The sequence below is a fragment of the Falco punctatus genome (genome assembly GCF_963210335.1).
Source record: "Falco punctatus genome assembly, chromosome: Z".
NCBI classification, from domain to species: domain Eukaryota; kingdom Metazoa; phylum Chordata; class Aves; order Falconiformes; family Falconidae; genus Falco; species Falco punctatus.
The window spans coordinates 68,541,979-68,557,567 of NC_137586.1; the positions used below are offsets into that span (position 1 = coordinate 68,541,979).

At 42.0% G+C, this 15,589-nt stretch overlaps 1 protein-coding gene and 1 long non-coding RNA gene across 2 annotated transcripts in view; both read right to left on the reverse strand.

Annotated features, from left to right (window-relative positions):
- Positions 1-15,589, reverse strand: part of LOC308056985 — a 153,529-nt gene that overhangs the window by 48,473 nt on the left and 89,467 nt on the right. The window lies entirely within an intron of this gene.
- ACO1 (aconitase 1) overlaps positions 1-15,589 on the reverse strand; it is a 45,487-nt gene that overhangs the window by 3,287 nt on the left and 26,611 nt on the right. Inside the window, exons 11-19 of the mRNA XM_080372976.1 lie at positions 14,734-14,893; positions 11,362-11,497; positions 10,769-10,853; positions 10,357-10,513; positions 9,701-9,825; positions 9,349-9,453; positions 8,533-8,675; positions 6,749-6,896; positions 6,219-6,341 (exon numbers count right to left, since the gene is read on the reverse strand). Coding sequence (XP_080229102.1) covers positions 6,219-6,341; positions 6,749-6,896; positions 8,533-8,675; positions 9,349-9,453; positions 9,701-9,825; positions 10,357-10,513; positions 10,769-10,853; positions 11,362-11,497; positions 14,734-14,893 — 1,182 coding nt within the window. The remainder of the gene's footprint in view (positions 1-6,218; positions 6,342-6,748; positions 6,897-8,532; positions 8,676-9,348; positions 9,454-9,700; positions 9,826-10,356; positions 10,514-10,768; positions 10,854-11,361; positions 11,498-14,733; positions 14,894-15,589) is intronic.

A 15,589-nucleotide genomic window follows, 5' to 3' on the forward strand; every position in this document is an offset into this window, starting at 1 on the left:
TTCCTCTAACAAAGGGGCTATTTAAAAAAGAATGAGAAAAGGATGAGAGATATTCCAATGCTATCTAGAGGGAGGGAGTGCTAAGTCTCCTTGCTGGAGAAGATCCGGATGGTCACAGATGGTCACAAGAACATGAATCACCTACAAACCTGCAAGACCACCACATTCCAGGAAACGGACTGATAAGCTAATTAACATACGAAGCGGGGTTTAGGTAACGAATATGTATAGGCGTTAATTGAATATTCATTTGTTTCATTGTATAAATGTGAGATGGTTGGTCACTTCGGGCATGCACGCTTGTGGAGGAGCGATCCCCCGTGCATCTGCGCGCAATAAACATACCTACTTTATAACTTTCGAGTTATAGAGTCTAATTCCGCCGTCAGTTTGGCGAGCCAGGCAGGAGGATTTCTGCTCGGCCGAGGGACCAGCTGCGGAGCGGACGCTCCTAGGCGCGCCCCGGGAGATTTCCTCGGAGGAGCCTCCTCTTCTCAGCTGTTCCCCCGGGAGCAGAAGAGAACCCCTGGATCCGCGGATAAACGGTATGTTTAGTAACGGGGCGGCTGGTGAGACGCACGGAGACGTCCGGCGCGCAGCGTAGTCCCCAGGAGGAAAGGTACCTTGGGAGGGGGTTTGCTGACCGAGGGGTGGCCGCTAGCGATCTTGAGGGCAGATCGAGCAAACCCGAGGTTGCTGCCATTCCTAAAAGCCCGGAGGCCTCGTGACGGAAAGCGGGGGGCGGGACGGAATAAGGTGGAATCTCACGGGAACAAGAGGGACCTCACAGCAAAAGTAAAAGGGAAACTTTTGCGTAGGAAAAAAAAAGAAGAAAAAGAAAAAAAGAAGAAAAAAAAAGAAAAAGGGGGAAGCTAAAAACTTCCTTTAGGTTGTCTTAAGAAATGTAACAACTGAAATAGCGCTCTGTGTCTTGTTTGTTCTATGTGTTGTCTTGTTACATGTTCAAAACTTGGAGTTATGAAATGTATGTTGAAAAATAATAATATTCTGGTAATTCGTGGCAAATAGCGGAAAACTTAACACTCTGCTTAAGACCAGGAAAAATTTGGTTTTTTGTTTGCTGTTTGTTTTTTGGCAATTGTTCATTGAAATGCATACTTTGTGAACTGTCAGTGTTCCTAAAAGTTGTACGTAGGTGCACGGTACCGTATAACATACTGCTTGTGTGACTGAGGGCTGCCCGGAGAGTGTGAATGGTGTGATTGAGATGCACATTTTGATTTTCCGTGTATAGCTTAATTATTTTGACTGAGTGTGAGTGCAAGAGTGCTTGAGACACGCGTTTGAGTGCAAAACGAGTAAGGAGCTCTATCCGCGTTTCCGACCTTGGGTGGCTAAGGCGGCCGGAGAAAAACAAAGTAATTAAAATTGCAAAATGGGAAATGGAAGGAGTAAGCCCTGTGAAAAATCGCCCTTGGGTTGTATATTAAAACATTGGAGTGATATCGTAGGACAGGGTGGCACCGAAAATAGAAGGAAATTGATTAAATATTGTAATCAGTGGTGGCCTTTGTATAAATTGGGGAGTGATGCGAAATGGCCTCAGGAAGGAGGAACGTTAGATTATAACACTCTCCTGCGATTAATGTTGTTTCTGAGGAGAGAGGGAAAATGGGATGAAGTATCGTATACAGACATGTTCTTCGTCCTCCGGGACAAACCCGAGTGGCAAAAGGACTGTGGATTAGTACCCCCTCGGGATCCTATGGCTCTAGAAAAGGATGGGAAAAAACCTGAGACCTAAACTAGAAAGATGTTCTTGTTGAAATTTTTGTGTTTAAAAGCTCAGGTTGCGGTTCCTTCTGTGGAGCAACCAGAATGAAACACGAGTTAAGATATAAAAACTTGTACTGATGTATGTAAAACCTGAGGCGGGTGTGTGTGTGTGTGTAGAATCAAAGACCTTGTGAAAGTGTTGAAGTATTGGGGTGAGTTTGTACAAACACCCGTACCCCCTCGAAGGTGCGACTGAGTCATGTGGGATGCATGGCAGGGTGTTTGCCGTTTGCCTGCGAAGGCTGATATGTAAGAACACAGACTTAAAGCAACAAGGAGCAGACTTGCATTCAGGGTAAGAAAGAGTTAAAACAGAAGTGCTGCTGCAGAGGCAGGCTTGTGTAACCTGCAGAGCAGGAACAGCATCTCCTGCTCCAATCCTTCTGATGGTGAGGAGGAGGGGGTTGCTGTTCCTGACAATTGAGCAGAAGGACCTGACAATGTCACCCCAATTGCTGCAGCATTTGCAGTACAACAGGACCAGTAACAGCCCCTCTAGGGCAGGCAATGGGTATGAGGTGGAATTTTAGTGAATACGAAACCAACTTATTTGTTAAACTTCAGTAAAAAAAAAAAAATATATATTAATTTGTTACAGTTGTGGGAGCTGCTGGCCACCAGGAAAACATCCTGAAACCTTTAAAGTATAAACTAAGAAAACAAATAAGAATGCCAAGTTCACCAAAATCTTTGTTGGGATGAGATTTATTAGAACATCTAGACGTTTAAAGAAGGAGAAATGAAACTAAAAGTTAAAAATGATCAAGTAATTGAAATATTAAGCTTATCTTTAATTCAACAGAAAAGAGGAAAAGAGGACCTCCCTGAAGTAAAAGAAATTTTTAACCAGGTGTATCTGAAAATAAATTCCAGGAAAGGTGAAAAATGCTTTACCTGTTACAGTAAAAATGATAAGGGGGAGGCTTGCCCAGTTCAGATAAAAACAATATCCCTTGGTCAGCAAGGCTGTGGGGATATTGGCAGAAAAACTGAAATAAAATACACTCTGTAGTAGATCTACTAATGTAAATCTGTGTGTTTTGCCATGACAGGGACTTGTTATGGGATGCGCAGATGAAACTGCATTGACAACAAAGTACAAGGAATAAGGTTGGTCAGGTGCCTCCTACCATAGTCAAGGGCAAGACTGGGTTGGCCTCTGTGTTTGCCACCAAGAAGAATCTTGAGCTCCGCTGTTGGCTGCAACCCAGCAGGCGTTGAGCGGTGGGGACATATGCCATGCCAGACCTTGATGTGAGGAATGGCCCACTCTGAGGCACTGATTTGGAAATTGGAACCCGCCTGGCCGACCATGAGGCCAGACAAGTAACAGAGGAGGTAGGAAATGAAGGATTATCCTTAACCAGGCGATAAAATCCAAACTGTAAGTACAGATCAAGAGCCAAACTATTCTAAAGAAAACTTAAAGGTAATTCAGGACATGAATGATAAAATAAAATTAAGTAAGTGGACTTATTTAAGGGATGGTCATATAGTAGTACCATCCAATTTAATATGGACCACAGCCCTATTATTAATAAGACGCATTGGGGAGCTGATGCTTTATATAAAAGTCTAAATCAGAAATTGATAGGACAAAACTTGTATACTGTAATAAAACAGGTGACTCAGCAATGTGAAATGTGTTTATGCAATAATCCCAATAAAGCAAATAAAATAAAACTAGGGAACATTAGTAGAGGAAATGTTCCAGGGCAACACTGGCAGATCAATTTCTCGGAACTTCCTTGAAAAGGGGGGTATCGATATTTATTGGTACTAACAGATACCTTTTCAGGTTGGCCAGAAGCCTTCCTGTGCAGAACTGCTAAAGCCCGGGAAGTGACCAAAATACTGCTCCAAGAGATAATACCTAGGTTTGGAGTCCCAGCGGTAATGTCCTCGGATAGAGGACCACATTTTGTGTCCAGAATAGTACAACAGATCAGCCACCATCTAGGAATAGATTGGCAATTACATACCCCACACCGACCACAATCGAGTGGCCAGGTGGAAAAGATGAATCATCTAATCAAACAACAGATTGTCAAGCTAGGTCAAGAAACAAATCTAACTTGGCCCCAGTCTTTGCCATTAGCTCTTACACTAATTCGAACTAGACCAAGAGCAAAAGAGGGGCTTAGCCCATTTGAAATTTTATATGGACGACCCTATGGGGTACAAAAGGGGACGTCTTCACAGATTGGTGAAGAAACAATGACTTCCTATATGGTGGCACTAAACAAACAATTAATAAGGATTGAGAAGCATGTGATGGGAACACGCAGTAGGGGTCTGGATGGACCTGTTCACGATATACGACCAGGGGACTATGTATACATTAAGTGTTTTGCAGATAAGACCCTGGAACCACAGTGGACCGGATCTTTTCAAGTCCTATTCACCACCTACACCGCAATCAAGGTTGAGGGACAGAATTCTTGGATTCACCATACCTGGATCAAGAAAGCCCCTGCAACTTCGTGGAAAGTAACCCCAGATAAAAAAGAACTGAAACTCAAATTTACTCGGACAAATGGGAACAATGTGGGTGGCAAGTAAGTGAACCTGAGCGGTTGTGGATCCACCATATGGGAAGGGCACCACAACAAACAATATAGAACAAAAGAGTCTGGGACCGAGCCAGTGGCCAGTCTTGCCCAACTTGTTATTAGTAAGCCCCAACTCAAACAAAGATATTTTTGATCAAAACAGATTTTATATGTATATATGAGGAACGTTTAGATTCTTAAAATGAACAATAGTGGGTTTAAACCATTTGTGGTTTTTTGTACCCTCTCTCTTGCCTACAACCAAGAGCCTGATAACTGGCCTTGAAATCACGCCCAGAAAAAACACACTGGAATAATGGGAAAGGTGGACTCAAAGACGAAACTAGCTATGGTGGTTTTTTCTGAAAATGAGGTGTACCAAAGGAATCAATGGGACCGGGAGGATGTACACAAATTCGACCGATTATGGGGAAAATTAGGAGATAGATAAAAGTAGGGTGTCAAACATATAATGAAAAGGATAACACCAAGATTTCGGGAGACACCCTGATTAATGTCAGAAAGGAAGATAAGGAATTTACCCTTCTAAATACAACCATGTGCTTTAATTCACGGGAATGTTGGCACAATTTTACCTTAACCGAGCCCATCTTTATAATATGCCTAGGAAAGGAATCCCCAAGAACAGCTCTGACTTATAAGATCAAAATAACAATCATGCTAACACTGTTCCTACCACCACCACAGTTACAACAACCCCATTAACGCTTACTAAACCAAATCCAAAAATTTATACAATCAGAAATACAGGTCAGCAACAAATGTTTAACCCAGAAAGAACAGAGTTACAAATACAAGTCAATGTTTCTGATGCTAAGCCATCCTGTTCCCCCTTCTTACGAACCTCTTATGAGGGATGGACAACTTGGTTAAGAAAAAGGGGGAAATATTTATTGAAACCGAATAGTGAGAAAAAAGGTAGAACAGGATGGAAACCATAATTGGTGGAATACTCTCTTTGGCTGGTCACCTTCTGCAACAGGAATTCTTAACACTATGGTACACCCCATTGTGATCTTATTGATCAGTTTAGGAATTTCCTTAATACTAACCATTATGTTATATTTGTGGGTTTGGAGAATGTTTAAAAGGGTAACACTTATGTATGATGCTTTATATCATTAGGAAGACTGCATAAGTAAAATAATTTACTTAGTTTGATAGAAAAGGGGGGATTGATATGGAGAAATAGTGTGAAATGGGGACAATGGACATCGATTGTGACTGTATATGTCTGCTCAAGGAATGCGGGTACGGTGACTGGTCATGGGTGCGGTGTCTGGTCACATAGGCACACAGCTTTGAGGAGACAACTACAGTTTTGAGGAGACCCCTACCCTTCTTCCTCTAACAAAGGGGCTATTTAAAAAAGAATGAGAAAAGGATGAGAGATATTCCAATGCTATCTAGAGGGAGGGAGTGCTAAGTCTCCTTGCTGGAGAAGATCCGGATGGCCACAAGGACATGAATCACCACTCCTTGCTGGAGAAGATCGGATGGTCACAGATGGTCACAAGAACATGAATCACCTACAAACCTTCAAGACCACCACATTCCAGGAAACGGACTGATAAGCTAATTAACATATGAAGCGGGGTTTAGGTAACGAATATGTATAGGCGTTAATTGAATATTTGTTTGTTTCATTGTATAAATATGAGATGGTTCGTCACTTCAGGTATGCACGCTTGTGGAGGAGCAATCCCCCGTGCACCTGCGCGCAATAAACATACCTACTTTATAACTTTCGAGTTATAGAGTCTAATTCCGCACGTCAGTCATAAGCTAGTCTTCTTGACTACGCACTTTTAAGTACTGACCTCCTTCTGGTTTACTGCAGTCACTCACCAAGAGGAATGGTCCTTTAGCTGCCCAGTCTCTGGAACTTCCTGCACCGTATTCCTTCCCAGCCAGCACAATCAGAGGATGGCCAGCCTGCTTGTATCTTTCTGCAGCATCAAACACATCCAGCTGGAATGAAAATGCCCAACACCTTAATACACTTTTTGGGGGTGGAAGCACGGTTCCAGGGAAACAAGGAAAGAAGTGTTCCCACATAAACAGCTGAAGCCCATACTTTCTGCCAAGCAGCACTTTAAGGATATTAATCACAGTGATTTGTGGCTTCTTTGTGGTCTGATCTCATTCCCAGCACAAACCTGCCCCTTCCATTACCACTTTACAGTGGTTATACCCTCCAGTGATAAGCCTGATAGCAGTAGGTATGCCTGACCTGCTTCCCGAGGTCAATACAGCTTCCCCTCATCAGCTTTACTAAAAAGGCAGTTAAGTAAATGACCTAAGCTGTAAGAAGGAAAGCCACTACTAATCCACTCTACTGTCAATGAGCCTTAGTTTAGAGGAGCAAGTGTACTTACAGTTTCCCCGGAAGGGAAATGGACAGTCTGAGGTCCTTGTTTATCAACAAATTTGTTCACCAAGCGAATGTTTGCAAATGTTCCTCTGGCCATGACAGCATCATTCCCTCTGCGGGAGCCGTAAGAATTGAACTCTCGAGGAGTCAAGCTATTAAGGGAAAAAAAACCCAACAAAAAAAAGGAAACGTGTTTTGTTTTTTTTTTAGACTGAAGCACTCTGTGCTTTAAAAGAAGAAATTAATGAACTGATGTTTTTAAGGCAGATATGAACATAGTTCCCATCATGGCAGTAGCATCCATTTAGCCAATATTTCTACTTTTATTCTTTTTTGGGAGGAAAAAAATAAAGTAAAAAAAATAGAAGTATGCCTACAGCCTGGTCACAGAAAGCAGCTTCCATAGCATTGTCATCCCTTGCCCTAGTAAATGGTATCTGATAGTGGTGCAAGGATACAGTTCCTGTTAGGTCAGAAGACACAATACAATTCTTTTCTTAATAGCTGGCTACTGAAAATCTTCCTTGTTACTTATATTACCACAGCACCTAGAACAAAGGTAGAGACACCACTGTGCTAAACATCTAAAAGGCACAGAGCATCCCTGCTACAAATTAGAACTACAGAAGAAAAAGTTAATCCGCAAGTAGAGGTATTGGAATAAGGGGACACTCCAGCCTAAACAGTAAACAAAGAATATGCTGGAATGTGACTGAAAATTGACTGTTTGCACTGGGCTACATCCAAACAGCAGCTATGACGTACATCTGTTTTGTAATTTCTGTAGGGCTATTTAGATTTCAAAGTGACTGACAGCACAGGGCCAAAGAGTCCAGAGACGTTAGTTGTCAGCAAATCATGTTTTAATCAATTTCCCCTCCAGAATTACTAGGTCTAGTGAATATGTATTTCTTGTACAATGTCAGTCCTGTTCCTCAAAAGATCACTGAAGCTGTAAGAAGTACTAAACCAGAGAATAAAAGTATTATCTGTTAAGACTGGATAGGGCAACTCAGCAAGTCCTAATCGTGCCTTAAATTGAACCCAGAGTACTAAACTGATGGACTGGCCATGGAAAAAGCCTGCAGTTTGGACTCTAACCACAATAGCTTTGCCAGTTTTTGCAGCTGCACTGAAACCTAAATTTCTGGATATTCTATAGCAGGGGTCCTCAAACTATGGCCTGCGGGCTGGATACAGCCCCCCAGGTTCCTCAATCCGGCCCCCGGTATTTACAGAACCCCCCGTCCCCCCCCCGCCAGGGGTTGGGGGGGGAAACCAAGCAGCCGCAGATGGCTGCCTGCCACTGCATCCGCGCCGGCCCCTGGTTAAACAGTTTGAGGACCCCTGGTCTATAGCTCTTGACAGTCTGGATCTATTAAATAGTTGCACATGCTAGAAGAAGCAAGTGTAAAACCAAAACAATTTTTGGCAATAAGGACCGTGATAATTTTGTTTCATTAGGGGCACAAATCCTTATTCCTTTATTTATGAATACACTTACTGTAAACTAGCCTGAAAGTTATCTTCCTCCCCTCTGTCCATACAAAAGTCTTCAGCTCTCCAGTGTAACAGACATGCATACTCTGTGCAAGTTCTTACACTTGGTGAGAGCTGCTGAAACAGCAGAGAAAGAAATGTTTTTCTTTCTTCTTTTATATATTCTCCAGGCATCCATGAAGGTATACAAGCATATGCGAAATACCACCAGATATGTGCGGCTGTAACATAGTATAGTAGTTGTGGCTTGTTTCCTCTTCCCAGTCCGTAACAAGAAGCAGTGCTTACCCTCTGCTGGTCAAATAACGGGCTGCAGGACTATTTCTTGCTATATTCCCAGCTGGAGATATGTGGTCAGTTGTCACAGAATCCCCAAAACTCAACAGGACATAAGCATCTTCTATTGTTTTTGGGGTCTGAAGAGCCAAAGTCTAAACCATCATAAATAAAAACATAATCATTAGAAAACGCCACAGAATTCCTTTACCTTTCTTGAAAGTGCAAACTGAAAATAAGGTCTCCCTTTTTATATGTTAGAAGAAAGAAAAAAACCCGAACCCTATTAAAAATGTTTATGTTTTGGACAAAATGTGATTTCCTGGCTGGCTGTCAGCAAGTTCAAGATGAAGAAAATAGAGACAAAAAAATTAGCCAAGACTTCCAGTAGTACATGCATGAATGCAGACAAAAACCCCACAGGATTACTATGCATCTGCATGTATTGAAATCTGCATTTTCTTTCAAATAGTACTGAAATAGCAATCTGAACACTGAATTATTTGGTGCAAAATACAGGCAGGCAGAACAGTGGGTTTTGTTTCCTGTCCTTTTCTCTCACTTGTTTTGTGACTATTTAAAAGTATTTCACCTTAAAAGGAAAAAGACTTTTCAAAAGCCCTGAAGCGACAGGGAATCCTTAGAATTTTCAGATTCACTCATGCCTTTGTATTAAAATGAACACAATACTGTAATTCAAACATTTGAGAACCAAAGCCACAACAGGCTATGATGATGGATGCTCCCAGGCCCCTCAAAATGGCTTTCCTTCACCTTTGACCTTGACTACACACTTCTGTTTGATTCAAAGGGAAAGTGTGCACGTACCAGACCATCAAAGAAAGGTGGAGACTTGATATAAGTTGACTTAGGATTCCAAGTATATAGTGTATCTGAAGGAGCATCCAAGGCATTCCAAGACTTGTTTACTGTCTGAAAAACATACAGACATCCCATCAATTTCTAAGTTTTCAGAATCAAGGAAATTACTTCAGAATCCAGGTAAAACTACAAATTTGACTTCAGCAAAAGCCCTGTGTATTTCTTAAAGCACTTTGGGAAATTCTTGTGACAATATATATTATGTTTGGGGTTCATTTTGTTATGAAGACCAACTTATTTAACATCTTTAGAACAGCACAGTACATCAATCAAACTACTGTCCAGGGGATTAATTCACCTCTATTTTTTGGTAGACCTCCTTGAACATCCCAGGAATAACAAACTGACGCTCAACAGCTTGAATCTCATTTCTTGTTGGCCAGATATCTTTCAGGTAAATCTTCTTCCCTGAAGCATTTATTCCTGTAGAAAATGGTAGTTTGTTGAATAAATTTTCCATTAAGGAAGAAAAAGTTTATCATGGTGTTCTTTAGGTATGTGTTCCTTCTAACCCTGTTAACACTCATGAGACACACTTTATTTCACCTATAAGGGTCTGACAGAAGAGGGCCTGATAAACTTGATGATGCCTGTACATATGGCTTCTTTTGTGATTTCCAAGGGCCTTCCAGAATAATTTAGATTGGAAAGGACCTTTGAGGGTTGTCTAGATGAACTTCCTGCTCAGAGGAAGTCTACTAGGTCAGGTTGCTCATGACAGACCGTCATCCAATTATCACTGAAAAGGTGCCCCTGTTTAATTAGCACACTGGTCAGGCTTGGCTTCCCCCTTTCTCCATCATACAGACTCCTTGTCGCTCTGTTTCTTAACAATTGCATGCTTTGTGTCCCAGAGGTACTCCGCATCTCCCTAGGACAAATGTTTCTGAAGAGCATAATTCCAACTAGCTTAGTCTATAAGCTGTGAAAAGAAGCATCCTGATACTGTCTTACCCAAAGGCTCTTTCTCAAAGTCGATCCGAACAGTCCCTGCAATTGCATAGGCTATTACCAGTGGTGGGGAGGCTAGGTAGTTAGCGCGGGTGTTGGGATGGACGCGCCCTTCGAAATTCCTATTGCCAGACAACACACCCACTGCTACGAGGTCTCCCTGTAAGAGAGTTTGAGACAAAGGTAGCTGAGGTGCTTGCAGACTCCATATACCCAGCAGATCTGTGGAGATGCACTGTGCTGCAACATCAGTGACTGGACAGTCACAGAACTGCCTCTTTTCAAGCAATCCCAGAGCACCTCCCACCTCAGAATACAGGCTGAATTTGCTTCACACACAGCTGAGAAGAGTTAGTGCACAGCATAACACAGCTCAGAATAGCTTACCTATGCTGCACAGGAAAAAACTGCATACCTGTGTAATGGCCTCAACAACAGATTCTGGTAGGGGTCCACTATTGCCAATACATGTCATACAGCCATAACCCACCACGTCAAACCTAGACAGAGCACAAAACCCATCAGTGAACAAAAAGCTATTTTGGAGAAAGATGTTTAACCTCTCAGCAGTTGGCAGGGTCACTTTTAGAAGATGTACTGTTTTAACAAATGAATTGCTGCCAAAACCAGCATTTTTGAGAATGCTCGATTTTTATCATTGCAGTGACTGTGCTCACAGAATGAATATCTAGGAAATGTGTTATCTAGCAAGATGAATAACACTATAGTGTCATTTATGCTATTTAAAAACCATCAGTCTTGAAAAATAGCCCATTTTCCTGCTTAAGAACATGAGTCTTCAAGAAGCTACAGCAGGCAACACACCTTCTCGTTCATTGGCACAGTCAGCCAGCACAACAGCAATGAGTTAACTCATACAGGATCATGCCACACAGCACATGACATATCTTCTAAGCTGTACAGGGAAACAGTTATTCTATTGCATCATTTGCAGTCAATGCTTTTAGCTAAGCAGCCACAAGACAACAGTAAGGAAAGCACTCTTACCCTAGTTGGGAAAGGTAACTCATAACTCCACTCTCCCTCAGATAGTAAGTGACAACCCCGCTTCCTGGGGACAGGCTAGTTTTAATGTATGGCTTCACTGTCAAACCAGCTTCAACAGCTTTCTTAGCAAGCAATCCTGAAAAATGCAAAGGGTATATTGCGGTTTTTCCTGGAAGTGTGACAGTCTGGTGGATCAACAGGTTAACAGAAGGATCATTAAATAACTGAAAAACAGAAAAGGCTCCATTTTCAGCAATGAAACGGTACAGTAAGCCAACAGCATTAACTCAAGAAAAAAACAGCTAGAGCTCAAGTGCTCTGTTGAACTGTAGATCCAACCTGCAATTTCTGCTCCACTGGAAAGCTGATGGAGGTTGCATTCAACAAGGTGTACTCACACTGCGGCACCAGACAGACATTCAAAACTCAGAACACAATTCAGAAGACAAGTATGTCACAATAAATGCAATGAAGAATTGTTAACTTCCCTCTTATGGTGGTCTAGCGATCCACTGCTGAAATAACTGCCAACATATGACTTGCTGCCCTCAGAAGGAAATGGCTCTGAGAGCGCCAGCTCTGGACCTTGTGACAAACAAGCTATCTCACAACGTACATCTTGTTGCAGAGGTGCTGCCTGACCACTACATGCATAAAGATGTTTTAGTGGAGCGTATGTATTACCAGAAACACATTTGTTCTGAACTTCTTCCTTTTAAATGAATTGTCCATACATAGCTGAATGTTCAGAAAACAAGTCCCCTCCAACCCCTTCCCAGGATGTGCATAAAAGAAGCAGCAGATATGCAAACTATGCAAAACTTCATATTCCCATGCCTCATTCTCCTTCTCATACACCCACTTAGGTAAGAAAACATACATAAGCTCTTATTTGAACCAACATGATGTCCAACAGGAAGATGTTATCAAACTGTTTTGCCTTTGTCAGCTGTTTGGCAGCTCTGTTAGACATGATTGGGAGACTTCTGCTTGTTAAGTGTTGTGTGAAAATGAACAGATTTGGAGGCCTAAGGGTAGACAGGTGAATTTTAAAAAGCAGTCCTGTTCCTGAAATTGCTAGGACTCCTTAGCTGCCAGAGGAAGCTGTGGAAATGGGAGCTCTTGGATGCTTTTGAAAATGTGACCACAAATAAATGTTCATCCTAGGATCTGATAGCCTGATAGCCTGCTGGCTTGTTTTCCTGCCAATACCAGTTCTGAAAAGAATGCAAAGTCAAACTCTAAAAACTGGCAAGGAAACGCCAGAACTTATGTTGCTTCGAGCAACCTTAGTCCAACACCTTTGTAAAGTCAGATTAGGCTGTCAAAGCTACTACAGCATACACTTACTATCCCCACAACCACACAGCCCCTGCACATCATTTAATGCACAGGACATACAGTGGTAGTTTGAAACAACTATTGGTATTTTGGATTTCTTTTAGCTTGATTACTTAGTGTGGAAGCACTCTATGTTACATTACTTTCCCTTCAAAGCCTGCTCCGAAAGCCAAATTACCATGCTTTTTGTGGGTATCTCGGAGGTTCTCAACACTTAGTGTACAGTCACTGGAGACTGAAAGAATTAATTTATCCCTCTCCTTGTCAAGGTCAAAGCATAAGCACTACTGGACGGAAAGGCAGCAACAGTAAGAGCGCCCACTAAATCCGAGTGCATACATTGAGAGCCTTAGGACTAGGTTCTTCAGCCCACTATGTGTTAAGTAGTATTGAATGTGTGCAAAGTACCAAATTGTATCTGCAAAGCATTCTACACTTTAAACCCATAGAGCTATAAGGCCAAGCACGCTGAAAGATCAGTATTCCCTCTGCCATGCTATGAGGGTAAAAAATGCATGCCATTAACCTAGAAGCCAAATGCTTGAGGAAACTGTATCCTAAGCAGGTGGCACAACTGAGGGATACACCTACCTAAGGTGAGTAGGACAGAGCAAAGACAACCTCTGTGGAGGAAACCTACTTCTTGATCCTTGGAAGAAATACAGCTCTATTTCTGTGATCATGACCAGGATGGACCTAAAGAAAGATGTATGCTGATTTGGCTGTCCTGTCCAGGGCAAGTGAATTGCAAGACGTCCTTCAATTGCGTTCCTCACAAAGGGTAAGAAATAGAGCAGGCCTCTCCTCCACTTCCCTTCCCACCCCACAGACTGGCTTATGATGGACTTGTCCCTGTTGCTAGAAGTTAAAAAACCTGTTGTGCCTGGGAAGAGGGTGAGCTGCTGGTACTGTAGAATACCCAAAGACATATGCTAGTCCAACAACAGGTGACAAATATCACATTGGCAAACTATCTGTCAGAGGTTGTCCACAAGCCAAGATCTTCCCACCACCAGACAGGAACAAAGGAGACAAATCATGTGGTTTCAGCCAGTAAGTAATCCTCTCTGGTCAAGGGCCCTTGCATTGCCCATTGCACTTTCCTTCCAGTGTTTGTAGAAAACAAGCCTGCATCCTACAAACAGTCTGACAAACTCGGAAGCCCGAATGTAGTGATGATCTTACAGTGACAGATAACATCTATGTATAAGTTTGTGGAGGAGAGAAAGAAATATGTAAGCATGTAGCCAAGCACCTGGGAAAGAGGACTGAACTGGTCTGCTATAGACTGAACTCTGAGCTGACTCTGCATTCCTAGTTTGTTGCCAGAAGTACACATTTGGAATGAGAAATTTTCTGCTCAGACTAGTCAGATTGAAAATGAACAACCTCCTGACCTGACATTTAACACAAACAACTCAGACTACATGTTTTATAGTATTTGAATAGGGATAAGCAAGAAAGTGGGGGATACAAAGCCCACCTCTGATCACTTCTTGGATGCAGTTAAGATGTAAATAACAAGGCTCTGAAAGATGGCAATCCCTGAGAACACAGATTTCCTCCTCTGCTCACCTCCTACTTGCCCTCAGACTCTTGCTGTAACAACTTCATACACTCCCTAGCTAAGTGTGTGTTCTGTACTCTGCTGTCAGATCAGAGCACTTTCAGCCTTAATTTCATAGACCATTTTTCACTGTCCTGCTTCTTGTGACCGATTTTCAATAACCTCTTCTCAGCTCTATATAACAGCTTCTGTGCATTTAACAAGTGTCAGAGGTGCTGGTTAATTCAGTTCCAGCCTGCCCTGTAGAGAAGCTAGTGCAGGAAAAATACATTTTCTTCAATCCATGTTTCCAGCTACCATTTCCAGAATTCCTTCTGCTACCCTCAGGGACTAAACTCAGTTTTAGCACTCCAAATGACAAAACCAGCTCTGTGCATGTAGAATTACATCGGTGTTGCATTTGTCTTTAGGACACACAGCCAGAGTCAGAAAGAAACTACTGCAGATTAAGCAAATAAACTTACCTGCCCCCAACATAACTGAGGGGTTACTGGTGTTTGTACAGCTTGTAATGGCAGCAATCACTACTGAACCATGAGCAAGCTCAAAGTCACAGCCCTCAAAATTAAATTTGACTATTTTGTTGTGTCGGTCTGAGGCAATTTGGAATCCCTTGAATCCTTGCTGTAGGAGGAGAAAGTAAGAATCAGAAGGATATGGTTAATATAAATATTGTGAGTGGAAATTAGTATGAACTAGGAATTTCATGAATGAGAAGCATCTGTCAGTCACATCCATGATTCCATTTTTAGGTCTGGTGGTGAAGCCTTGCATCTCTGGTCAAAGTGGCAGACAAAAACGATTTTTCTGGGGTCTATCCTATTATCTGTTTACTGGTAAAGAGGCAACCTTTGCAGCAAAATATGTATTTTGTTCCTGCATGAATATATCCTTCTTCAGATTGCACAGATGCTTCTTGCTCCCATATGCTCCAGATTCCTGACCACGTATAGTCTTGTTACACAACCTAGTCCTGAGATACTAGCTGTAACACAAAAAAATTTTAAGCCATCATTATCAAACAGCTCAAACTTATACTAAGAGCTGACTTGAAAGGCAAAAGCCTGTCTTGACAGTTCAAAAAAATCAAGGAGCAAGAAGGCACTGTTCACACCATGAAAAATTATGTTTGGAGATCTGAAAGCACAAGGTCATTTAACGGTGTTTGGAACATATAACAAAACAAGAATTATTGGGAACTGCTGTCGTTTAAGTTTGTTGATTTAAATCACGAGAGTTCTATACTGCCTTTAACAAGGGTGATTACCCTATCAGCCAAGGATTTAAACTGATTTTGGAAACTTAACTGTCTGGGCATAT